The sequence below is a fragment of the Peromyscus maniculatus genome, chromosome 12 (assembly GCF_049852395.1).
Source record: "Peromyscus maniculatus bairdii isolate BWxNUB_F1_BW_parent chromosome 12, HU_Pman_BW_mat_3.1, whole genome shotgun sequence".
In the NCBI taxonomy this organism is placed as follows: domain Eukaryota; kingdom Metazoa; phylum Chordata; class Mammalia; order Rodentia; family Cricetidae; genus Peromyscus; species Peromyscus maniculatus.
In genome coordinates this window covers 61,984,813-62,011,094 of record NC_134863.1, presented here as the reverse complement: position 1 = coordinate 62,011,094, position 26,282 = coordinate 61,984,813, and the positions used below count along the sequence as shown (strand labels likewise).

Sequence of the window (26,282 nt, the reverse complement as noted above, 5' to 3'; positions counted from 1 at the left end):
AGGATGCTGTAGGGATACAGACAGAGATACTTAGAATGTGACATGAAGGACCCTAAGGTGTCCCCAAACAGTAGGCGTGATAGACTACGGAGGAAGTGTTTGGCAGGTCCTAGAGTAGGTTTCTCTGAACACAATGATGCTATTTGAGTTACATGTGAAGGAAGAAAATTTCAAGCAGATAAAATCATAGAATACGTTTTGGATGAAACTCTAACCAACTTTAAGTTTAAGAAGAGTTTACTAGGTGTTTGTTTAAAAAGTGACTTTAAAAAGTGACTTTAAGCGGTAATGTTGGTGACTTTATGGGTGCAGCTTCTGACATTCCTAGGAGTCTCAATCTCACAAAACTTTCTATTCCCCTGGCTTTTTTAGAATCTTTCATCTCTTCTTCTGCACTGATCCCTGAGCCTTAATTTCAGGAGTGAATGCATATCTGTATCTAACAATATGAAATGAAAAAGGAGGCCGTGAATTTAATGAGAGAAGAGAGGATTATATGAGATGGTTTGGCAGGAAGAAAGAGAAGAAGAAAAATAATATAATTATAATTTCAAAACATAAAGGAGATAGGTTTTTCATGCATGTGTGTGCCTTCCAAGTATGTATGTGTGGGTATTCTCAGTGGCCTGAAGACAGCTTCAGATCCCCTGAAGCTGGTTTATAGGTGACTAAAGAAGCTGGTCTGCTCCTACCAGGTGGACATTAGGGATCTTATCCTGCTTATCAAGTTCAGCGGCAAGAGCCTTGGCATACTGAGCCATCACACATGCTCTTACACTGGTAATTATGACACACTCTTCCATGGTTTTGAAACTTTGATGCAAATTCTAGGCTTAGTCTGAAGCATGTGGTATCTGGTAAACATGCTACATGGTAAATTAAATTAATATATTCCTTTTGCTACTTCATTAGCCCACATAAGACAACACTGACTGACTCTCATCAACTAATTCAAATGTTTCTTTTTTATAACATTGATTAGGAATCTTTATTTAGAAAGAGTGAAATATGTCTTCGCTCATAATAGAGTGTTCTAGGTGGATGCCCATGTAATGGATTACAACTAATTTACTGTTTAAAATAGGATTAAGATTAAGAGTCACATAAAAATAACACAGGACAATGGTCAGGTTTTAGTGTAAAAGTTCTTATTGGTAACCTGAAGGAGAAAAGTAAGTGAATAATTTCCCCCAAAGGGACACACAAACAAATTTTGTATAGCCAGGGCCCATTTGGTAAATTATAATTGCAGTTCCAGGACCAACAGCAACAATGAAGAAAGGCTTTCCATACAATGCATTAATGAAGACTGATAGAGAGGAGAGATGTTCAGTTCTACTCTGAGCTCTATGTTCCCTAGACATACTGTAGAGGAGGAATAAAAACATCAGTCCAGAAAAGAAAAAAAAATTGTTTGTTGCTTTATCTGTTTTATTGTGGCCTGCAAACAAAAAGTTAATGTATATTAATAACTAATTGCACATTTGGATAGTTTATTGGTTAAGATATATATTTTTTAATTAAAAAAAAAAATTTTTTTTTCAAACAAATCTCTGCCAAGGAAGCAGTTTTTAAAGGAAGCAGTTTTTAAAGGCAGGTCAGTGCCATCTAGTGGCCAAACCAGTAAACAGATTATGCCAAATTTAGAAGGTGCCTCCTTTTGATACATTCCGGTATCGTGTGTGTGTGTGTGTGTGTGTGTGTGTGTGTGTGTGTGTGTGTGTGTGTGTGTGTGTGTGTGTGTGTGTGTGCGCGCGCGCACAAAGGCACAGATATTTGAAGGTAAAAAGTCTTTAAAGGATATTTAAGTTATTGTGTAATGATGAGATAAACATGTGGTAGTTTCCATAAAATAAAATTTGAACACTGAACAAGTTGGTAATTGAAAAGTAATTTCTAGTACCTAACACATAAATGACAAGTGAAAGACACAAGTAGGTAGATTTTAAAGATGAAACAAGGCCACAGGTGAGAAGCATGCCACAAAAACTTGGAAAGAGGAGACTCAATACGTCTTTAGTGTTAGAATTCGGTGAATGAATGTTAGGAATAACGGTTTGGAATGCAAAAGAAAGATTTATTTCTTTGTTGCCTTGTCTGAGGACTAGGTTAAAACAGGGCAAACTTACAGACCCCAACTTTGAAGCTAGACAAGCGGGCAGGTGTCTGAGCCAAATCCCTGATCGTTGTGACGGTTCATGAAAGTCTACATGATTTCCCTCACTTTAGATTCTGAAAGATATGACTGAAATTATCCTCACCAAAAAATGATCTCTCTTACCTTGAGAGAAAAGACATGGACTAGATATAATTAAGAGTCCTTTCAGGCTCTAATTGTAGGAAAAGCCCATGGCACTCCCTCATCCTTTCGGTTTTCAAGTGATGTGTCTGTTTGACCCAGCTGAATTTCTGCCTTTTGTTACTTCTTTTCCTGAGACTCCAATTAACTTTACAAAATTTCTCCTTGGGGGAAAATCAGGCAGAAAGATTAGTTTAACTAACAATGCTGTGATATAAAAATCTTTACAGGAGCCTTTCTGACCTGTTCCAGGGACTGTGCCAACCCGAACACTGGAAGGATGAACAAAAGCTCCTCACAGCTGGGGAGATAAGGAAGAAGCCTGTCACATCAGGCCCAATTGCTTTTAGAGAATTCAAAAGAATCCCAAAGAGTCTTCCTGTCTGAAAATGCTATACTTTCTAGCTACAGTCTAGGATGCAAAAGGGCACGTGAGGTTGATTTATCAGTGATGTAATTTTGTCTCCCTGATGAGGAGAGCTTTCATGTGTTCTAAATGAGCTATCAGAAAAGGAGTAAGCCATTCTTTTTCTCAACCATTCACAGGAAACAGGATGGTCCTTGGAGACACAGAGAACAGCCACAAAGCCTCTCTTGGAGCAGCTGCAATTTCTATCTTTTCCTGTGTAGTACTCAAAGCACTTTGCAGTTAGCTGTTTTATTCCTTTCTTATCTCTTCAATAGCATGATCATGAAACACGGAGAAAAAGGAAATACATGGAGTATGATAACCATCCATTTGACTTTGTTATTTTTAATTTTAAGATTGATGATAGTCAGGACTTTATAAAATTTAAGGAAGCCATTTTTACATAGAATATCCTTGGATTAACATTTTGATGCAGAACCAATGGGGATTGTATGACTGTGTTTGCTCAGAAATTTTTTCCTGAAATATTTTATAGTTCATGTGTATGTAGGTAAACTATGGCTGCTAACTGTACAAAGAGAGAATCAGTTCCAGTGATTTATAGACATAGAGATTACATGCATATCTATGCTCAGAAAAATACAGGCAAACACGCATAAGTATATAATGCTTTGGTACACCTATGTGTACACTCATGCAAATATAAACAAATATACACCTGAACATACAAGATGCGCAGAAACATTTTTCTCTATATAGCTATCTTCATTATTATTTATAAGTTGAGAAACCTATTGTTTAACATCTTTGGCAATAATTATAATGTTATTAGTGTAATCAATCACATTCCAAGAAGTAAGTAGCATGCTATAAACTATGGTCCAAATTCTGAAGAATTAGATAAAGTTAAGAAAATAAAGTTTATGTTTACCTTAGACGTGTTGAATTACTAAATTCTCAGAAGCAGAAATTATTGATTTCTTGGAAATTTGAGTTTTATTGTAACTTAATTAGAAAGTCACTGCAGTTTAGAAACTAGACAGTCATTTTGATTCCATTAACACCCTTACCCTGGCCCTGAATGTGGCGCAGCACATAACTTCAGGGTATAGCTGCATGTCCTCTTTCTCCTGACTAGGCCTTGCATCCATTGCTACATAGTGTGAAATCTTGGCTCCTCGCCCACTCTGCCTTAGTGTCAATTGCTAACTCTATAGAGAAGGATAAAAAAAATCATGTGATAGTGTCACCAAAATCTATTGGGTCGCATGCATGTCTCTACATTCATTTCTCTCTTCTGTCAAAACAGAACCACTTCCCTCCCTTGACTTCTGTCCTGGGATCGATTTACTGCAGACTTTTGGACCTGAAGGCTAGGATACCCACGGTCACACACTCCCATTTTACTTCTGTCTCTAGAAAGGATGCTTTTGCTGTCTCTTGGAGTCAAAGAGTACTTCTATTCTTCATTGGGTAATTTGTCTGCTAATCAAACTTCTGGAAGCAAAGTGTTTAATTTCTTTAACCTCGATTGCCTCACCTGTACAATGGGAATAATGACAGCAGATACCTCATAGGATGAGAAATGAATTAATTAGAATAATCAGTAGTGTAAAAAACCAGGATAAAGTCATTAGAGAAAATGCTGCCTACTATTTACTTCTAATTAGGATTCATACAAGTTTGTTCCCTAGTGGCTGTGGGAAGACAGAAATTTCTCTTAAGATAAACATTCCCAGCACATTCAGCTGAGGCAGGTCCAAGCTCCTCGCCTTCATCAAGGCTGGGCAAAGTGTCCCACTATAGGGAATGGGCTTCAAAAAGCCAGTTCATGCACCAGGGATTGATCCTACTCACCCTGTCAGGGGTCCCTCAAACAGACCAAGCTACACAACTGACTCCCCTTGGGAGGCCATACCTTTTCGGAAGAGGAGATGGGGAGTGGGATTGGGAGGAGGGAGGAGGGGGAATCTGTGGTTGGTGTGTGGAATGAATAAAACATTTCTTAATAAAAAAGATAATCATTCCATTTTCTATGGCAAACTTAATCTGCTTCTTTACCTCACAATGACACTACTTAAAAGAGATGTTATCTCCTCTTCACCTCTGAACTGTTGCTCTGCCTACTCCCTCTGCCTTTACCTTTAACCACTCCACCACAAGTTCTCAGAAGATGCCAACATCATCTCTGGGTGCAAAGACTCATTTTGGTTGTTGTCTTAATATTTTATTGTGTGTGTGTGGTGGGGGTGGGCTGGGGGCACAACATCCCACAACACAATGCATGTGTGTGGATTAGAGGACAACTTCAGATTTTGTTTTTCACCTTCCTCCTTGTTTGGCACAAGTGTGTCTCTTGTCCACGCCTTCATACATTGGACTAGCTGGCTCTAGAGCTCCTTGTATGAGTGCTGTGTTTACAGAAGTGTGTGTCTGGTTGTCCCATGAGGTCTAGCAATCTGAACTCAGGTTGCCAGGCCCTCCAGGTAAGTGCTTCACTCCCTGAGAGATCTCCCCGGGCCCCTTAACTGCGCTCTTGATGAAACTTAGCATGCTCTACTCACACATCTCTCCTCTTCTACTGACAACATTGGGCCCTACTTCATCTTGAAAGACCCCCGCTCCATTATGAGGACATGGGGCTTTGGGCCAATGAAATGCTCCCCCCCATAACTTAGCCTAAGAAACGCCATTCTGCAGGAATCAGAAAAACAGGAGTTCACAGCCATAGCCAGCTACCCGGCCTTGACAGAGATAGCTATGGCCAGCCTTAAAAAAGATAACTGTGGTCAGCAGCCTTGGGAGTAAGACAGTTGATATTTTATGGCGGGCCCCTGGCCTTGAAGAATAAGCAGCTGGCCTGGACAAGGCCAAATCAGCCACACACATGCGACCCCAAGTTCACCCTGGCCTTCTTTGAAACAACCAATAGGGACCCTGTAACTATGCTTCTCGCTTCTGTAACCGCGCCTCTGCCCCTGGGATCCCATAAAAAGTCCCCCTTGCCCTAAGAAGGTGCGCAAGTCCTCCAAGAGACTTCGCCCCAGGTACCTGGTCTAAATAAACCCTCTTGCTTTTGCATCTGATCTGTGGTTTCGGTGTGTTCCTTGGGTTTGGGGTCTCTCCCGGAGAAAGATCTCAGCCGGGGGTCTTTCATTTGGTGGCCCGTACGGGGATTGAGACCCCTCCCTGGGACCACCGACCCACCATCAGGAGGTAAGCCGGCCGGCCTTGATTTATGTCATCCCTGTCCAGTCTGAGGGTTGTCTGTTTGTCTGAGTGTTAAATGTTGTTTGTTTGTCTCCGCGCCTGCGTCTGATAATCTGTCTGTGTCAGTGGATCTGAAAGGGGGGACCGACGGGTCTGGACTTCGCCACTGAACCCTGGGAGACGTCCTAGGGGAATCTGGGAACCTGGAAGACGTTCCACGGTTCATCTGAAGACCCCTCCGGGGGCACGGTTTAAAGACCCCTCTGGGGGCACGGTTTTTCTGGTTTTGCTTTCGGTTTGGAACCGAAGCCGCGCAGCGAGTGTTAGTCTTATTTATATTGGTCTGTCGTTTTTTGTTTTCTGTTTAACCGTTCTCCTCCTAGAAACAGCCATAGGACAGACTGTCACCACCCCCTTGAGCCTCATGCTTAAACACTGGTCAGACGTAAAGACACGAGCCAACAACGAAGGAGTCGTAATCAAAAAAAAAAATAAATAAATAAATGTAAGATGACCTCGTCAGGGAACCTTTAACCTCAGTCTTATTTCACAGGTGGAGGGAAAAGTTTTTGCTTCCAGTCCCCATGGCCACCCGGACCAGGTCCCATACATTGCCATGTGGAGACTCCTGACAACAGAACCTCCCCCATGGGTTAAGCCGTTTCTCTTCCCCTCTGCCCCCCCGGCGGCAGCAGCGCTCGCCGAATCCCGGGGCCGAGGAAGCCAGATCGGCGGATCCCTCCCACTCCCTGTTCCTCCCTAACCCCACACCAGCAAGTCTTTTCCTCTCCCCGCAGGCCGCTGCTCCGGCGCAGGCGGGCGCGCGGGCAGGCTTGCAAGCGGGTGCGGGAGAAGAGAACGCGCAGGCGGGTGCGCAGGTGGCAGCAGGTTATGGCGCCGACGCGCAGGCGGGGCCGCCGGGAAGCTAGGGCGCCGGGACGCCCCCTGCCCAGTCCCCGCAGGCCGTCAGCGGTGATGGCGGTGGCGGCGGCGGGTGCCGGAGCTCCCCGCGCCTCCTCCCGTCCGCGCGGCCGCGGTGCGGTCGCGGGGGTCCGGGGCGGCGCTGGGGGGGGCTCCCCTCACTCCCCGCTCTCCCCGGCTGTCCATGTCTCCCGTGCGGGCGGAGGAGTCCGCCCCGCCGGGCCGTGGTTTTCCGCGTGGCGCCTAACAGCCGACTTAGAGCTGGTGCAGACCAGGGGCGGGGCCGGCGACCAGCCGCCATGGAGCACGGCGGCCCCCGGCGCGGCTGGCCGGACCCGGGCGGCGGAGGCCCGCGGCGGCACAGGCGGGGCCAGGGGCGGGGCCGGCGACCAGCCGGACCCGGGTGGCGGGGAGCCTGCGGCGGCGCAGGCGGCCTCGGTCCCGGCAACGCCCCACAGCCGCTCGCTCGGAGGGGCGGTGGATAGCGCGGAGGGCGGCCGAGCGGCGCAGTCGGCAGCGGCGGCGCAGGCGGACATGGGATGTAGCAGGGGCACGCAGGCGGGGCCGGGGATGGGGTCGGCGAGGGACCGCCCCCTGGCCGGCGACCCGCAGCGATGTGCCACGACCGGCTCCGGCCCAATATGAAAAAGGTGACTAGGGGGCGGCGTCACCCATGGACGCCGAGTCACCCCGCCCCGAGTGTTACAACCCCCCCGACAGCGCCGGAGGGACCGGCGGCTCCTGCAGCGGCCCCCAAACAGCGGAGGATGAGTTCCTGCTTCCTCCCCAATTGCTGGTCGCCTACGAGGAAGGCGGGACAAAGGAAGGCGGGACAAAGCAGCGAAGGTAGAGAACGCCTACATCTCTATGGCCAGTTGCTCTTAGCGGGTCTCCAGGGGCTCTAACCCCCTACCTATTGGGCTCAGGTTACCAGAAAGAGACGCCGGCAGCGCGTTTTTAAAAAAAAGACTTAGAGAGACATGGAGGGAGAGGAAAAACAAACAAAAAAGTCCTGGCCACTGTAATGTCTCAGGGACAGGTCAGAGAGGGAGTTAGAAAGTTAGGACGAGAGATCAAAAAAAAAAGGACACTGCTTGACAAAGACAAAGTGCTTACTGTAAACAGAGAGGACATTGGGCTCGTGACTGATCAAAAAAAGCCTCAAGGGTCTCGGAGACCTAAGCCAAGGGTCCTCAATCTGGAGGATTGGGGAGGTCAGGGCCAGGAGCGCCCCCCCCCCCAGCCCAGGCTAACTCTCAAGATGGGGGGGCAGCCAGTGACCTTCCTAGTGGACACCGGGGCTCAACATTCAGTCCTGACCCATACCGGAAGCTCTCTCAGTGACCGCACAGCTTTGGTCCAGGGGGCCACAGGTAACAGGAGGTATCAAAGGACCACCGAGAAAAAGGTTCAGCTGGCATCTGGACAGGACCCAAAGGGACCCCCCTACAAGTCCTAGCCCTTTGAACTGTTCGTGGACGAGAACTCAGGCTTTGCAAAAGGAATGCTGGTACAGAGATTGGGGCCATAAAAGCCCGGTAGCTGCAGGATGGCCCGCCCCCCTGTCTGCGTGGGGAAGCCGCTATTGCTGTTTTGCTCAAGGATGCAGGGAAACTGACTTTGGGACAGCCATTAACTGTGTTATCCTCCCATGCGGTGGAAGCTCTGGTCCAGCAGCCCCCAGATCGAGTGGTGTGCAGACCAGCTGTCTCCCTCAACCCCGCAACCCTGCTGCCTGGTACACGGATGGGAGCAGCTTCCTCCAAGAAGAAGAACGGAGGGCCGGAGCAGCCGTCACCACCGAATCGGAGATAGTTTGGACCTCACCACTGCCACCTGGAACATCGGCCCAAAAGGCAGAGCTGATCGCGCTGACCCAGGCCCTCCGGATGGCGGAAGCCCGGAGGACCAGGAACTAACAAAAGAAAATGGGGGCGAAATGGAGCCCCGAGCGACAAGCTTACATCATAGATGGACAGCTAACGTGGTAACCAAAAAAACTCCTAGATGACATCTTTCCCAGGTATGAAATACCCCAGATATTGGGGTCAGACAATGGGCCCGCCTTCGTCTCCCAGGTAAGTCAGGAGGTGGCCAGGCTACTGGGGATCGATTGGAAACTTCATTGTGCATTCAGCCCCCAGAGCTCAGGACAGGTAAAACGTACAAATAAAACCATTAAGGAGACTTTAACCAAATTAACGCTTGCAACTGGCACTAGAGATTGGGTGCTCCTACTCCCCCTAGCCCTTTACCGAGCCCGGAACACTCCTGGGCCTCATGGCCTAACCCCGTTCGAGATCATGTATGGGGCTCCCCCACCAATTGTAAATTTCCTTTACTCTGATATCTCCTCTTTTGCCACTAGCCCTCCAACTGATACAAAAGACGGTGTAAAAACCCCTGCCTGCCGGGAGCAACTGAACCGCCCGGTGGTGCCTCACCCATTCAAGATTGGGGACTCTGTCTGGGTCCGACGCCATCAATCCAGGAACCTAGAGCTGAGGTTGACGGGACAGCGGCTTGGGTCCACACGTCGCATGTAAAGGCTGCCAAGGAACCCGACGAAGCTGAGGGCACCGAGACATCTAGTTCAACGCTCTCCAAACCCACTAAAGATAAAACTCACCCGGGGGTCCCCTTGATCCCCCTAATAGTCCTCCTGACATTGGGAGGGGCATCACCAGAGAGCCTGTTTCCCTGACGCTGGCCCTGTTACTGAAAAAAATTACCATGGGCGGAATAGCTGCTGGGGTAGATACAAGACTGCAGCCCTTATAGAGACCGGCCAATTCAGACAGCTCCAAGTAGCCATGCTCAACAGAAAAGATTTAAAAGATAGTTCCAAAGGTCACCATGGTTTACGACCCTTGTCTCCACCATTATGGGCCCCCTAATCGTCCTCCTGCTCATTTTATTGTTTGGGTCATACATCCTCAACAGATTGGTGCAATTCATCAAGGATAAGGTTTCTGTTGCCCAGGCTTTGATCCTAACCCAGCAATATCAGAGGCTCAGACAGTCAGAGATAGAGTTAACCCCTTATTCTCCATCCTAAAATGAAAGATTTCATTTGGTACAAAAGAAAATGGGGGAATGAAAGACCCCCGCTCCATTATGAGGACATGGGGCTTTGGGCCAATGAAATGCTCCCCCCCATAACTTAGCCTAAGAAACGCCATTCTGCAGGAATCAGAAAAACAGGAGTTCACAGCCATAGCCAGCTACCCGGCCTTGACAGAGATAGCTATGGCCAGCCTTAAAAAAGATAACTGTGGTCAGCAGCCTTGGGAGTAAGACAGTTGATATTTTATGGCGGGCCCCTGGCCTTGAAGAATAAGCAGCTGGCCTGGACAAGGCCAAATCAGCCACACACATGCGACCCCAAGTTCACCCTGGCCTTCTTTGAAACAACCAATAGGGACCCTGTAACTATGCTTCTCGCTTCTGTAACCGCGCCTCTGCCCCTGGGATCCCATAAAAAGTCCCCCTTGCCCTAAGAAGGTGCGCAAGTCCTCCAAGAGACTTCGCCCCAGGTACCTGGTCTAAATAAACCCTCTTGCTTTTGCATCTGATCTGTGGTTTCGGTGTGTTCCTTGGGTTTGGGGTCTCTCCCGGAGAAAGATCTCAGCCGGGGGTCTTTCAATCTGGCACTTAACACCTGTGTGGAATACCAAATGGAACCCATCCCCCCAAATCTGTGTGCACTGACTCAACTACCAAAACACTAGCAAAAGCTCAAGCACCCAGCTCAGGGCTGTACTCATGATCTCCTGAGACAGCTGGAGTCTTAAATTCCATCAAGGCCATTCAATTCAGAAAAGATTCCTGGGCAGATGATAAACTCACACTAGTCTCTTAGGAATTCTCTGTATTTAAGATAGCCTAGAAACACAGGGAAGGCCTTAACTTCATATTATGCAGCCCTCATAATAAGTGCAGTTGGTCAGCAATAGAAAATAGAAATGGTTGGATTTATTTCCATGAGGTTCGAATTCTTCCATGTTGCAAAGTTGAAAATTTGCCCCTCATCATGATGAATTATAACTCCATGTGGTAATTATTTAATCTACATTTCTTGCTAAACATCTGAATTATGTCACTTCGTTAATTTACAGGAATTATGTGATTAGCTGCAATTATCTGAAATAGTTGAACACAATTAAAAATATCTTACACCCAGGAAAGCAACTGTAATACATAGCATGTGAATTTTTTTTCTTTTGGCTCACTAACTTATTTCTCTATCACAGGGTTATAAAAGTTGGCTCAGTTTGAATGGAGTAAGGGATTATCCAATTTTTAGGTAATACCTGTTACAGGGGCTATTCACAGCAATTTCCGCCTTGCATTAGGGCCTCTTTGAGATAATTCCTGCAGTGAGAGTTCTTTGAAGCTTAAAGCCAGCAGTATCAACAGTGATGACATTGTGTCTGGCATTTTGTACTGCTGGAAGGTCTGTGGGATCTGGGAGCCCTGTGTTCCAGATTCTGTGAAATGTCAGTGTAGAATGGTGAAGGGCTGTGAGAAAAGCCAGGAGAAATGAGTTGCGTGCACTGTCCTTTAAATGGTGGGACTTCACATTGTCATACGCCCTCTCATCAGTTGGGTTTCTCCTCTTAAAGAGCGCAGATGCTGATAGTAGAGAACTGACATGGATAAACAGTGATGTCTCCTGAACTTGAGCGCATAGGAAGTTCCCCTCCAGGTCTCCTGATTATGCGTTTCTACCTCAGGGGTCCTGCTCAACAGGACAATGGCTATTGAAGTGCCCCGAGTTAGTTGGTTAAGTTTAGTTCTGTATCCAGTCATGGCTGGTCTGTGCCTAGTCCATTGTCTGGCTCATCAACAATGCTGACAAGATGATTGAATTATATCTATCCCCTTTTAGTTCATTTAAATTTTATCTTCTTTTCCTTCACTATCCTATTATCAGTGTTCGTCTTGTTTACCTGATAAATTAATCTGAACTGAAATCCAGGAGACACTTGGCTGGTGTCTAAGAGAGACTGCGTGGAAAGGACGTTTCTAAAATTAGTTTTAAAGTGGTATGCAGGGGGTAGCTGCCGTTTCCACCACCTGCCCATTAAAAGGGAGCGGACTGCCTGTGGCCATATAACCAGACACTCAGTGGTCTCTGGACTCCTACAAAGAGAGCTCCTTCCATTCCACCAGGTGTGAGGCTCTGCGCCTAAGCACCAGACATGCCCTAACCACAGGAACTTGTTCTGCTGCTGTACACATGAACTTCACTTTCTTCCCGCAGGCAGGCTCCCTCGTCAGCTTGCCTCACCCTGCCAACTTTCCCTGCCCCCGCACGGGGCTCTCCTTTCTGGTGTGCTTTAAGCTGCCTGTTTATATTCTGGCTGCATCCATCTCCATCCACCATTTTTGCTCGTCTCTCACCCAGAAAGACATTAAATATAAAGGAGAGTCCTTTGATTTACTTTGATACCCTCCGCAGATGACAATATTTGCTAAGCTTTTTGTATATAAAATGTTTATATTTTTCAAGAGCACACACAGCAGCCGTGCTTTAAGTCTTACCTGCTGCTTTGTATATTTTAAATCTCTTTTGATTGAGAAGTGCTTTAGGCATGCACGACTTTGCAGGAAGCATTAATTGTGCATAAATAGTAACTGAAAGTTCCATGTACAATTACAGGATAGCATTCACAGACATGAGAGCCTGTGGGGCTGGATGAATAGGGACAGAGAATCAGAAAATCTTGGTTTGAGCTTAGCATATATGAATGAACAATCTGAAACTAAAAGGCATGGGGAGCTGAGCTGCCAAACTCGATTCAGAGAGATGCTAACTTCTTCTTTTCCTTTTTTCTTTTTCTCTTTCAAACTACAGCTAGCTGTAGACAACCTGCTAATCTTCAGTCAAATAGAAACATAAATCTCTCATGTAAGAAGAAGAAAATACAAGAACATTTCAAATCAGATCCATGTGTTAAATCCCTCTGACCCACTTACATGGGCAGCTTCCCTTACACATTTTGGGAACGGTCTGTTAGAGTATTTACTGAGCTCTATTTCCAGTATATTTCTCAGTATATTACAACCTGGAGGAGACACTGGAGTCTGGTCCCAAATAAAACAACACAGAAAAGAAGGAAAGTAAGTAGACATGGTATCCTCTTCCTCTGATAGTGCTTGCTCAGACCTTAGATGATTCTCATAACATAGTTTTGGATAACCCTTCACTTTAATTTTAGCAAGTGCAAGGGAATCATGTCAATTTCCTATCTGCTACATTGTTTCTGCCATCTGTGGGTCAGAGAGCAAATGTCTCAGAATGTCTTTGGCTGCACTCAGTGTTCTCTAAACAATATGCGAACATTTCCCTGTCCTTGTACTTGTACATTTTAGGACTATTTTTCATTCTCAAAATGAACACCCTTTTGTCTATTTTGATATCATGCAGTTGCAAGGAGGAAATGTATTGTAATTTTATAAAAGCATGTGACAGTCCTTAAATATTTTCAAGTGAGATTGGAATTTTTGAAAATAATTCAATAATTAGGCAGTTCTAAAACTTTTGCAAGTAGCTACTAAACTTGTCAAGTGGGCAAAATTGTAGATTAATTATGAAATTAAAATATAAGGAAAACTTTCAAGACCCAAAAGAAATAGTAGTGAACCTCCTTTTGGTGTGTTTAATACATAGACTTGTGCATTCTAAAGTCCACATTAAAAAACAAAACAAAATACACTGAAAGCTTTTTTTCTCTGACTGATGGCTTATTTAAATAAATAGTTATTATGCATATTGCTTCATTCCATTCTCACAAAAGTTTGGGCATGGTCCAGAAAGTTTATACATGATAAGTTTCTTTCTGACATGGATACAAACTTACGCTGATCAATGGCCACTTCTAGTCTGTCTATCCACAAGATAACAACCCCAACATTAGTATTCTGGTCTTTCCAACATACTTGTCTATTTTTAACTTTATGAATCCCTTTCGCCTGCTTCTCTGTCAGTGTTTTGTAATGTATAGTCAATGGAAATAAATATTTAATCCAGCTGCAACATATGTCTTCTGGAAACATAACTGAATAGCTATGTCTAGAAGATAGAGGTTGGAATTTAGAATGAATGTAAGCAAACATGTCCTTTAGAAAACTTGGAGTCACATAAAAGAAAGAAAGGTACTGTGTAGACATAATTCCATCTATACAGAAGATGGAAAACTTTGAACAAGTGAAGCAGTATAGATAAGAAAGTCTGCCTTGTTCATAGTAAAGATAAGCCAGTCTGAAGAATTCTTGAATGTACCCCTCCTGTCTCTGTCTCTGTCTCTGTCTGGCTCTCTCTCCTCTTTTCCCACTTCTCCTCTAACCTTCCCATCAAGCCAACAGAAAGTAGGTCTCTTCAGACTAGGAAGACAACCTTCACCAGAGACATATTTGTCAAAGTCATGATCCTGAACTCTTTCTAGTCTCCAGAACCACAGGAAAATAAACCAATGTATTTCCGCATTCATCACCATTTAAGACACTCTGTCTGTGGCATTTTTGTTAGAGCAAACTAAGAAAAAGGCTGAGCTTTTATTTAAATTAAGCTTGGTTTTCCAAACAAAATTTAATTTTCATATTTTATTAAAACAATCTCTGGATGGTATAATTTAGATTTTGTTAAGTATATACAATAAGCAGGAAGCAAATCTCATGATGGTCCCTTAAATTTGCTTCATACTAAATGTATCTAATTTCATTGTTAAAATATAAAATATGTTTATGCTCTTAAATGCAAGAAGAGTCTCTCTTGAGTGGATACCCTATCTGTTCATTATAATTCTATTTTATCTTATATTTGACACAAATTGATGTAGTTGGTGAATGATGTATTATGATTGCTTTTATAAAACTTAGCTGGCTATTTTATTAACCTTGATCATCTCCCATGGGATGGACCTTACATTTCACAAAATTTCACCGCCATCATAGCTAGTAAGTAGGACTAGGTAAAAAGCCCTAACAGTCTGCCTACTATAGATACACACTTAGAAGACTAGAACTTCTACAGAAAACAACAAATGACTTCTCAAATACTATTTCAAGTAGCCAAAATTCTTCCATTACCTAAAATTGTGGCTTTATAATTCAAATTTAGTATTTGTGGTAAGATGGCCTAGAGTAATTTGATACAGATCTTCTGAAGTGAGTTTATTGTGTCCCATACTTTGATACATTGAATAAATGAATTAACCTACTTATGGGCATGCTTGGATGGGAAGAAAGAGGGAATACGGTACTCAATGTCTCTTCTAGTTCAACAGTCCCCAACCCCAGTGCAAAATTTAAAGTTCTGTGCTTTGAATTGGATTTAGACTTCCTTTGGGAACTTTAGATTTATAAACACATCAGTTGATAAGCCTTATCCATTTATGCTGTTTTCTCTTATACCCCATTTCCACCAGAGGTTCTAACTGGCATTTTATTTCATAATGGCTTTTTTAAGAAGTATTTTACTTTTGGAGATTGTAATATAATCACACCATTTCCCCAGTTTTTTCCTCCCTCCAAGCCCAACATTATACCCCTTTTCTCTCTTTCAAACTCATAACTTTTCCTTACATTGTTGCTACATACACATATATGTATGTATATACATACTTATCCTCAAATACATAAATACAACCTGCTCAGTCTGTATGTTGTTTGTTATGTGTCTGTGTCTGTATGGTTTCAAGGATGACCATTTAGTATTGGAAAACCAACTGGAGTGTTCTTCCCTGGCACAGACTATTTCTCGTACTCCCAGCATTCCTTAGATGTTTGTAGTTCTTTGTATAGGTCAAGGACTCCTGCACCCCCGCCCACCTCCCAAATCAACTTTAGTATGTCTATTGTGGTGGCCTCGTTCAGCTCATGTTTAGGCAGTCATGTTGGTGATACTTCAGTGCTGTAGCTTCTGACATTCCTAGGTATCACAAACTCATAGAAAACTTCCTGATCCTCTGGCTCTTACAATGGGACCACCTTTGTTTTTATTTATTTAATTATTATGTCACAGGTTTGCATTAAAACAAATCAAGTCTCAGTTCTTACAGGACAAGATGGAATGTGATAGAAATGGAAAGGGCAATAAAAATAGTTGAACCAAGAAACAGTATCTATCAAGGGGCCTCTTAGAGGTGAAGGCAGGGCTTATATCTTGTGCATATTGAGGCTGATTTTTCAGATGAATTCACCATCCAATTCTGAAGACTCTTTCAAACATCAGTACCTGGTGGGATATGTAGGTGAGTGCCATTATGGTTCTGAAAACAATTTGACATTCACCTGGATTAAAGTATAAAAAAAAATATTCTTGTAGCTCAGACATTTTCCTCATGGATTTGTTTAAATATAGAATGATAGGCCCTTGCTTTATAATGGAGATTCTAACTCTCTTCTTTAGAATAAAAGAACCTGTTTCTAGGCCATTCAATGACACCTACTAATAAATATAAAAAACTAACTTTGGAAAAAGGAAACCATAACAGTTGGACTCTATTCTATTTTTTTCAAAAGTGTCAGTAATTATTAAAAGAATCATTTTTTTTATTCAATAGCACTTTGAACTATAATATAGCTATGCAGTTAAAAAGCCAGGCTTTACAATGTTATATAAGCTAGAATTTGTTACACAACATTGGCTACCTAAAAATAATTGCTCTAAGACATTTAGTTAAAATATTTGATTTTTCAGTTTCAGTTATATATAAAGCATGATAATAAGTACTTCAGAATGATAGAATTTGTGTCTTCAAATTTATTGAAATGTAGATATCTTTGGAAGGGTTTCTGTTGCTGTGATTAAACACCAGAACCAAAAGCAACTCAAGGAGGGGTTTATTTTATTTATTTGTTTATTTATTTGTTTGCTTCTTTCTTTCTTTCTTTATTTTTAGTCAAGATCTCTCTCCATAGCCCTGACTGTCCTGGAACTCACTAAGTAGACCTGCTGGCCTCAAACTCACAGTGACCTGGCTTATACATTTCTAATACAGTCCATTCAGGGAAGCCAAGTTGGGGGACTCAGACCTGGTGGGAACTTGGAGACAGGAGCTGAGTTAGAGGTTATGGAAGGATGCTGTCTACTGGTTTGCTCCTTATTGCTTGCTTAGCCTGCTTTCTTATAGAATTCTACCACCATCCCAGGGGTAGCAATACCCACAGTGGACTGGGCTCTCCCATATCTCTCACTACTTAAGAAAATGCCTTACAGTCTTTCCTGATCTTAGGGAGACATTTTCTCAATTGAGGTGCTCTCTTCTTAGATGAGTCTAGTTTATGTCACATTTATATAAAATCTACCAAGCTATAGGTAATCAACAAATATTCATAGTATGAAAAATCTCAATCAATCAATCAATCAAGAGGAAACCAGATGCTTATTAAGTTGTGGATCTAGAGCTTAGGTGTAGGAAATACAACTCGTATATGGTAGATCTCTTATGGAAAAAGTCTTGATGTCTTACAGGTTAAGGTAAATGCAGGTTAATGATCCAATAATTAGATCAGAAAATGGTAGAAAGGTCTTGAGATAGAACACAAGGTAAAAACATAATTATAGGTCAGTGTTTTCAGTGGAATGTACTACAAGCAAAAGGCCGGCAGCTGAGAGGAAGTGGTGCAATTCAAACTTACAGCTGTGAAGAAGTTAGTATTCACAGGCCAGAAATGTAGCCATTCATACTCATTACAGAGCAATGGAGAAGTTCCAGAAAGGGAAGTATTACCTTCTTTGTTTTAGTCCTAAGACCCACAAATGAAATTCTCACCAAGAGGGCAGGCAGCTAGTGCTAATGCTTCCATTGCTGAGATTAGTCTAAATCCTTTATAGAAAATTCTATGCTTCTTGGAGATCAACTTAGGGCTGTCATTCTCACTGGAGCCATAAGAGAAACTTATGAAAGGAACCTAAATGTAATGAGTAGACCACCAGAGGAAAATGGGTAAGATGACTTTCGTAAAGTGTCCCATTTAATCCCAGTGAGTAGGAAAATTAAGATTGTCCGAAGTTAATGACAAATGTGTATGGCATTGTCAAGCAGGATTGGACCTGAAGATCATTAATGTTCTCAGACATTGCAACAAGGTGACATGTACAGGTCTGGAGGGTTGTCACTGCTGTGCAAGTCATGGTATATAGTATGCATTATTTCCCATTCATGTTACCGAGTTTAACTAGTTGTGCTGTTTGAGCACACTATCCTGCACAGTGCAATATCTTTAAAAAGGATCTTCATTTTCTTTAAGTGTAAACATGTAATTTTGAGGTGCTGACACATAGAAAATCATGGGAAACCTACATAGTCTTTTTTTCTCCAAATTTGTCCCTCCTATGAATACTACTTCCATCTAGTTGATAAATGGCCAATCAGAGGCACACCTTGTGATGAGGTATTTATGATACTTGCCTTTGAAGGCATTTTTCTCCCTTGGCTCTTTTTTTTTTTTAAATAGAATTTTCTACATGACATACTTCCAGAATTAAAATAAGCTCATCTTATTCATGTTAAAATAAAAAAGTGTAGGAGAGCACTGGATAGAAAATAATGAATGAAGAGACTCTCTTGTAAGGAATTTAGAACAGGATAACAAAACCCAAGTTAATCATTACTAAATTTCAGCGTTAATTCATTTAATGGCCAAAACACAGATGATCAATATCAGGTTGTTTGGGGGAATAAAATTATATAATTGGATATTTAAGCAAAATATATAGCCAAGATTGTAAGACAATTGCAAATTTGTAAGATAACAGAGCAGTTACCTTGTTAAATAAAGCATAGTTGTCAATGGACAGAACCAACATTATACTTTATTGTATTTGTGGTCTTAACAAATATATTCTTTTCATCTTTACATGGTGACAGCCATAATTTAATCAAATAGAAGAAAATACACAACTCTTTCAAGTAAATGTCAAGCCATATTTAAAGATGCTATTTAATCTGTTGCCAGAGTATTTAAAAGTTCATTACTCTGACACCTAAAGTGTTCTGGCAGAAATTAAAAATTTAACAGCTTTTCTCCAATAATTTCTTGACAGAATATAACATTGCACAAATAATCACACCCTGCCAAATATCTTTGGGGAAACAGCAAGGGTATTTAAATAATGTTCCTACTTATACAGCTATTCAAATATAAAATGAGTTTTAGGAGTCCTTGGGGATCTAATTGAGCAATGAACAGAAAAGTCATCTCAGAACCTCTATACAATAGTAAAATTGTACTGCTGTTTTTTTTTTTTTTTTAAATAAAGACATCCCCACCTATGTTATATCTAATTATCTCATTAGCTGTAGTTTTCCAAGGTTTATGTGCATTATCTTCTCTGGGTCTTCTGTCATATTATATCTCCACAGACTTTGTAATTCTTCACTATCTACTAATGAAGAAAAATGGTCTTTAGGAACATCTGGTAACTGTTTATGGGGGAAAGACACTTTGCCTTTCAAGTGAGACCTGGGCTGGGTGTGTGCTGAAGAATTCTTTAGTCTCCTCTGAGCTTTATTTTGTGTGATATGTTCTTGCTAGCACATTAGAGAAGATGAACTTGAAAAACAGTTTAAATATTTAAAATTTGATGATCCAAATATATCAACAGAAGATGTAGCCATTTTAATGGAGCAGATAAGCAGAGTTTAGATGACAAGGTGAAGTGCTGATTAGCTAGAAGGATAGAAGAGTAAATTTGATGTTCCTTTTGGTTCATACAGTTCAGCAGTTCCCAGAAGCTACCTCCTCCAAACCAGAGTTATCTGTCTATATAATCACAGTTCTCTCTGTTTTTTTTTCATTTTTTTCTACTACAGATAATGTTAGTGATGGTTCCTTACATACTAAACACATCTAACATTTTCTTTCTCTCTACATTCATAGCACATATACACAAATATGAGAGAGAGAGAGAGACAGAGAGAGAGAGAGAGAGAGAGAGAGAGAGAGAGAGAGAGAGAGAGAGAGAGAGAGAGAGAGAGAGAGAGAGAGAGAGATGCTTCCTTGGTACCTGCTTTGGTCCTTAAGCAGAGATTTCCTTAAAACTATCCAGGATTGATATAATTATGAACTCACAGAGATGTGGCAACAAGCACTGGACCTGTACAGATTCAAGCCAGATGGGGTTCCAGTAGAGAGGCAGAAGTGGATATGGGGTTCCACTCTTAAACAAGAAGTTATATGCAATTGATACCATCTGTCAAGGGGAAAATCAGTTTTCTCCCAGACTTTCATGGAGTGCATCAATCACACTCTACGGCAAGGCCTATGCTCAGGAGTAGTTGGTCAACACAAAATAAATTCCATGCTTGTGTGTGTGTGTGTGTGTGTGTGTGTGTGTGTGTGTACTTTTTGTTTCATTTTTGACATTATAAGGCATTTTTCTGTCATTCCTCTTTTGCTTGTGTGTTTTGATTTTTATTTTTGTGGGTTTGCTTTTGTTTTTTTTTTTTTTTGATAGAAAGAGAATAAAGTTGGATGTGTAGGGGAAAACATGATCAAAATTTATTGTATGGATTTTTCTTTGTAATTCTGGCTGTCCTAAAACTCACTCTGTAGACTAGGCTGGCCTTGGACTCAGAGATCCTCCTGGCTCTGCCACCAAAGTGCTAGGATTAAAGAAGGCACCACCAAGTTTTGGTGCCTCTTTGTTTCTCTGTCTCTGTCTCTCTGTCTGTCTGTCTGTCTGTCTCTGTTTCTCTCTTTGTCATCTCTCTCTCTCTCTCTCTCTCTCTCTCTCTCTGTGTCTCTGTTTTGTGTGTATGTGCACATGTGCACGCATGCTTTCCTGTGTGCATTGTCCCTAGCAGACTTGAATTTCTAGTGACACTTTCTATACAAAACTCCTCCCACTCTATCAAAGCTTACTGTTACTATGGTTTGATTTTTCTATTTAGTGTGCCTTTTTACGTGCAAGTTCTTACAATGGGATACTTAATCTCTGACTGCGTCTACTAGATAATTCATTTCTACTTTCTCCTCAAATTTTACTCAAAAACACTGATTAATCAGCTCTCCCACTTAGGTTCTTCACTTGAATTCTCTGTAGAATTTGATTGCTTTTTGCTTCTTTTTTTGTTTCTTTTCCCTAGTTTTGAATTATATACACCAAATTTTATTTGGTCACAGCTTTATAATTTATATACTTAGCACAGAAGTCAAGTTCTCAGGGGATTTTTTTTTCCAAGATAGGGTTTCACTGTGTAGTTTTGGTTCCTGTCCTGGATCTTGCTCTGTAGTCTAGGCTGGCCTCGAACTCACACAAATCTGCCTGGCTCTGCCTCCTGAGTGCTGGGATTAAAGGATTCTGAATTTTTGTGTGCTCAGACTGCTTCTATAATGTTCACAACTCATCTATTGCTAAAATACATTATCCTTGCAGCTCAGAAACAACATGAAAAATATCAAGTATTTCTGATGTCTAGAGCCACACTTGAAGGGTGTTTCAATTACATCACTTTGTGTGCATATGTGTAAATGTGAGACCATAGAACAACCTTGGGTGTAATTCTCCAGGCTCTGTCTACCTTTGTTTTGAGACAGGGTTTCTCACAGTCATTGAGCTTGCTGAGTGGGTTATGTAAAGAATCCAGTGAACCCCAGGAATCTTCCTGGATCTACCTCCAGAGTGCTAGGATTAAAATAGTGTGCCACCATTTTTGGTGCTTTTGGGGGGTGTTCTGGATTATGAGGCTCACACATGGGTCTTTATGTTTGCAAATCAAGCACACACTACTGAGAATCTCCTAAACCCTTCAAATAATTCTATTGTTTTACCTAAAAACATAATTGTCATTCATACCGAGATCTAGAAATTTGTCGCTATTTTTCCTGCAACAATATAAGATACATGCTAAAGATAATATTATTTCTTGTAAGTCAGTACTGTAAAAGAAAGCTATGTTTGAGTTATATTTATTAATCATCTAACAGTGTAATATAAATCAAGACTTCTTACTTGTTTATTTTATGTGTGCTTTTAAAATTATTACCCCAGAACAAATATCAAGAATAACAAAAAACAAACGAACAACAATAGACTCAGTATCATCTATATACTTTTAGAAGTAAAACTTCTTGATTTTATAAACTTTGAGAATGGATACTCAATAGACAGATCTAATAGTAAGGTTTCATCAAGACTTCAGGTTCTTGCTGACACATGCTACCCTTCGAAAAACAGTGCATCATACAATAATTTACTTAACTGTTTATTCAAAAAATACCATCTCTTCTAGTAAAAATCATGAAGAGATCACAATGCTTACTGATTCCCTTTATCTCATAAATTCCTGATGCAATTAGTCTAAAAATTTCAATATTCTGTACTTTTCCATCTCATTCTCTTGCTTCATTTATCATGTGATCAGATTTCTTCTTTCACAGAAAATAAATAGCAATCTTTCTCTCTCCCAGGACCCTGTCATTGTGTTACTTCTAACCCATTCTTCCTTTCAACTGTGGAAAAGGATTGCCATTTTTGCTTTCTAAGACCATATTCTTCTTGAGGTTATTTCATTACAACCTCTATGTACTCTGGTCTTCTTTTTCCATTTCATTTTCCTCTGACTTTCAAATGTGTAAGATGGGAGAAAATACCATGGTCTTTATAGCTACCATGTATCCCACACTCTAATTCTTGCCATGAACTCAAATTTCCTTGTAATGAACTGTCCACTACTCTTCCGGAATTGTGGAAAGATCTTCACTGAGGCTTCTGATCATTCTTATGGTCTTGTTTACTTTGCACTAGGCTAATCTTTTTGAAGCAATTTTATCTACTTGGAATGGGTACTCACATGTGTGAAATTATCAGGAAGCTACATCTCTCTTTCTCATCCTGAACACTGGAAAAACAGAGTAATGAATGAAACTTCCACAATAAGCATCATCAAGAATACATTGAACAAAGTGAGACACTTAAATTTAATAAACCTATTGCATAATTTAGAAGTTAAGAAACTTAGCAAGCCCATATAGAAGGGAAATTGAAATAATGTATAGTTAACGGGAAGGTAGTTTACTCAATTGGCTAAGAAAAAAGCCCTGTGCATGAAAGTCTTGACATGTAAGGTGTCTTGGATATGACACCACTAAACATTCAGGGCCTTAAATGCTGAGCTAAAGATGTTGCATCTGATTATAACTGGTAATTCATTAAAAAAATTTTCTTCTGAAAGTTTTTGAAACTATTGAACAAAGATGACATATAAGCTATATGTATAAATATTCTAGATCACATTATATTGAAATTAAGTTGAATACATGATTCTTATCAGGGCTGGCTTTCTTCTTAACATTTTTAATATAGATACATGGCCATCGAACTTCTAAAGGAGTCTCATTTTTTAATCCTTAAGTTTCTTGGCTAATGACAGGTGTTTCTGGATACACTATATTGGTTTCCCTAAAATAATAATATCTAATTTCTGTACTCAGGATATGATGAAGCATGCATTCGGACGTCAACATTTTCCAACAGGCTTTGGTAGTTCAGCTGTTTTCTTCTTACAGAGTTTTGCTGAAGCAATACGGTGGGAAAAGCTGTTACTGAAAACCCAAGTGACAGTTGAAAGATGAGATGCTAATAAACTATGGAAGATAGAGTTCACATGAAAAAAGAGCCGCCCTCAGAGCACTGCTGCAGAAATCAAGGAGAGACTTATTAGCAATTCAGAGGACCTTCCTATTATACAAATTTTTATATGTAGGTTAATTGCCTGACAAGGTTTCCTTTTAAATCAAAGTTAAAGTGTGCAAGATCAATGCCAGACAAAGAAATGTCATTATTGCAGAGTACCTGAAATGCTGCAGAGAGCTTTCATGCTGATAGTATTCTAAGGGCATCTCCAACTAGTCTTCATTTTATTAATTATTAGTAACACAATTTCAGCCTCAAAAGCTTGATAGCAGGAAGTACACTTTTCATAACTTTCCCTATTGCATAATACCCAAATAATTTATTTTCTTTTTTATTAAAACCTAGCAACGAAAACTAAATGATCAAAAGCCAAGTAAAATAAGATCCCTGCAGATTCTGCTTAGGTTTGAGTCCTTTTTTAAGGGTGGGGTTTCATGCGATGCGATAGTTACTTCCCTTGCTCTTTCAGTCTCCTTTTCCTTAGAAGCTAGAAGGAGGTCACATTTCCACCTTTCTGTTTCATCCCAGAAAGTAATACCTTCTAATCACTATTAAATAATGGGCAGCCTCAATCAAAAACGTGAGCATGTCAGGTTTTACGTCCTTTTCAAATTTTCCCTTTCTTTGCTAAATTTCATCAGTATGATGAAAGAGGAGACCAGCAAACTTCTCTTTAACCAAATGGCTTTAGTTCTGTGATTCATAGCAATCAAACTTTTTTAAAGGAGTAGAAGGTCTACATGTAATAGTTTGATCCCATTTGTATTATTTATCTAGTGAGGTATTTATTTCAAGAATTAACTCTTGGTTTAATTTAGAGATAGCTTTGCTTTTGTTAATAACATATGGATGAATATATTACATGTACAGTTCATAAAAATTTTATCTATTTATAAATAAGCTATTGATATTAATAAAATGATGTCACCAGGAAAATATTCATAGGTTATCCTTAAAGTTATCAGTATTCACCATTACAAACATGCTCATATTTTGTTTTCTAATGTCAACACTACATGACGAATGTATGATTCTTCAGTTGTCTCACTCTGTTCTTGTGCTCCTTAAAAATTTCCCTGTTTATTCTTTATCTGAGGAGAAAATAAATGATCATAATTGGTTTTGGTCTTAAAATACAAAGAATAATTTTCACTCTAATGTGTGTGTGTGTGTAAACAAATATAAATAAGGTTGAAAACATACTAATAACCATTCATATACTAGGTGTTAATAATAAAAAATAAATGGCACTCAACAAGAACTGGAACACCAGGGAATATTAAGGAAGAGATGATATAAGCCTGAGATCCCCTGAAAAAGCTCTGAATGCTAAAGAGGTCTTAAAATACCATAACATGGAATAAATGGAGGTTTACTGTTAATCAATAAAGTTGAGTGTGATTGGGAATGTTTCTGTTTAATACTTACTTGCCAAAGCCTTTTTTAAAATTCTTGAATAGAACATTAAATTCCAGACTTTACATTGATCTAATACAATTGCTTTGAGGCTTCAGAAATTATACACACAGCTACATTTTTATAGTCATGTTCTTAATTACATGAACATAACACCAGCCATTGGATAAACTAAAAGAAAAATATCTAAGAATATTCTCCTTTGAACTGAGACTACATGAATCTTATTATGTTATAAACCATCTCATAGATGGAGCTATGCATGTTCTCTTTTCCTTTAGTTGGGGAACCTGGAATAGAAATTGCCATGTGAAATGATACTGAAAATTTGTATTTATTCTTTTGACAGTGAAATAATTACAACAATCTTGTTCTGAAAATAAAGTTGGTTACCCTGAATGGGTGGCATACTTTTTTCTAGTTTCATGCACAAAATAATTTGTACCAACTCTAAGCAAGAGCAATTTTAATTACTTGGGAGTGTCAGTATTTGAATTTTTTAATAAATTGAGCACCTAAATTAAAAAAAAATGAAATCCAAGATGTAAATGACCAAAGTTAGTTGTTTTAGCCATTTTTGAGCTTTCGTGTGTATCTGACCCTGCCTAAATCCCATGAGTTCTTATATGCAACTGTTATCACACATGTTAGTTTAGGACTGCGAATTCAAGACAATTATGAACAAGATGACTGGAGCTGAGGAGCACATGATGAGTCTGAGTGCTGACAAACATGAACTCTTGCTAAACAGGATGTTTTTCATAGCTTGGTGCCATCACTGTAACATTAGATGGCTGCACAAAATGCTTCCAGGCCTTGTGGGTTATCTTTCCACAAGAACATAATCCTAATGGCGACACAAAGCTTACTGGATAAAAATGTGGAACCTGAGACACATGTGATAATCAGTTGTGACCTTGTAAATTCCTGCTCACCCTTGTGGGGTGGAATACTAGACTTCTGTAAAAGGAAAAAAAAAAACCCTTGTTTAATATTTACGAATCAGTAGCTATCTGGTAGAAACGTAAAGTAAATAAAAATGTCTTAAATGGAAGACTCACTCTCTGTTCAAACTAACAGATGATGGAAATATACTTGGGAAGGTAAAGAAAAACTCAGTGTAAAAGACATTGACAAACACAGATCTTCCAGTGGTAGGGATTCTCAGATGCTTCCAATTTTCATGATAGACATTATTAGCAATAACTTCAATGTTGTTTGTACCCTACATATTTAATTATTCTCTGATGTTAAAACATTGATAATCACTGACTTCAGTATGAATGTGTTGCTTTTGTTATAGTTATGAATAGAAAGCTCACCTTTATATTAATCTATATATAATGGGAAAAAATTCCTATGATATTGTCAGGATGCTGCATGATTTTTCTTAACATGAACTATCTGAGCTTATCTTG

The 26,282-nt window shown here is 40.6% G+C and overlaps 3 protein-coding genes across 6 annotated transcripts in view; 2 read left to right on the top strand and 1 right to left on the bottom strand.

Moving 5' to 3' along the window:
- Robo1 (roundabout guidance receptor 1) overlaps nt 1-26,282 on the bottom strand; it is a 997,953-nt gene that overhangs the window by 670,201 nt on the left and 301,470 nt on the right. The gene's annotated exons all lie outside the window — the stretch shown is intronic.
- LOC143268149 (uncharacterized) lies at nt 1,759-10,375 on the top strand. Its single transcript, XM_076549099.1, has 2 exons — nt 1,759-7,450; nt 9,169-10,375. Exon 1 carries the CDS (start codon nt 6,771-6,773, stop codon nt 7,443-7,445), a length of 675 nt encoding a protein of 224 aa, XP_076405214.1. The 5' UTR covers nt 1,759-6,770; the 3' UTR covers nt 7,446-7,450; nt 9,169-10,375.
- Nucleotides 7,443-10,375, top strand: LOC143268150 (uncharacterized). The gene is made up of 2 exons (XM_076549100.1): nt 7,443-7,646; nt 8,464-10,375. The coding sequence occupies exons 1-2, from the start codon at nt 7,474-7,476 to the stop codon at nt 8,717-8,719; spliced, it is 429 nt and encodes a 142-aa protein (XP_076405215.1). The 5' UTR covers nt 7,443-7,473; the 3' UTR covers nt 8,720-10,375.

Bases quoted from the DNA above. Each gene is read 5' to 3' on its own strand.
- LOC143268150 (XM_076549100.1), top strand. From the start codon at position 7,474: ATGGACGCCGAGTCACCCCGCCCCGAGTGTTACAACCCCCCCGACAGC. The intron at 7,647-8,463 runs GTAGAGAACGCC...ATGCGGTGGAAG, and splicing joins GGCGGGACAAAGCAGCGAAG to CTCTGGTCCAGCAGCCCCCA.
- LOC143268149 (XM_076549099.1), top strand. From the start codon at position 6,771: ATGGCGCCGACGCGCAGGCGGGGCCGCCGGGAAGCTAGGGCGCCGGGA.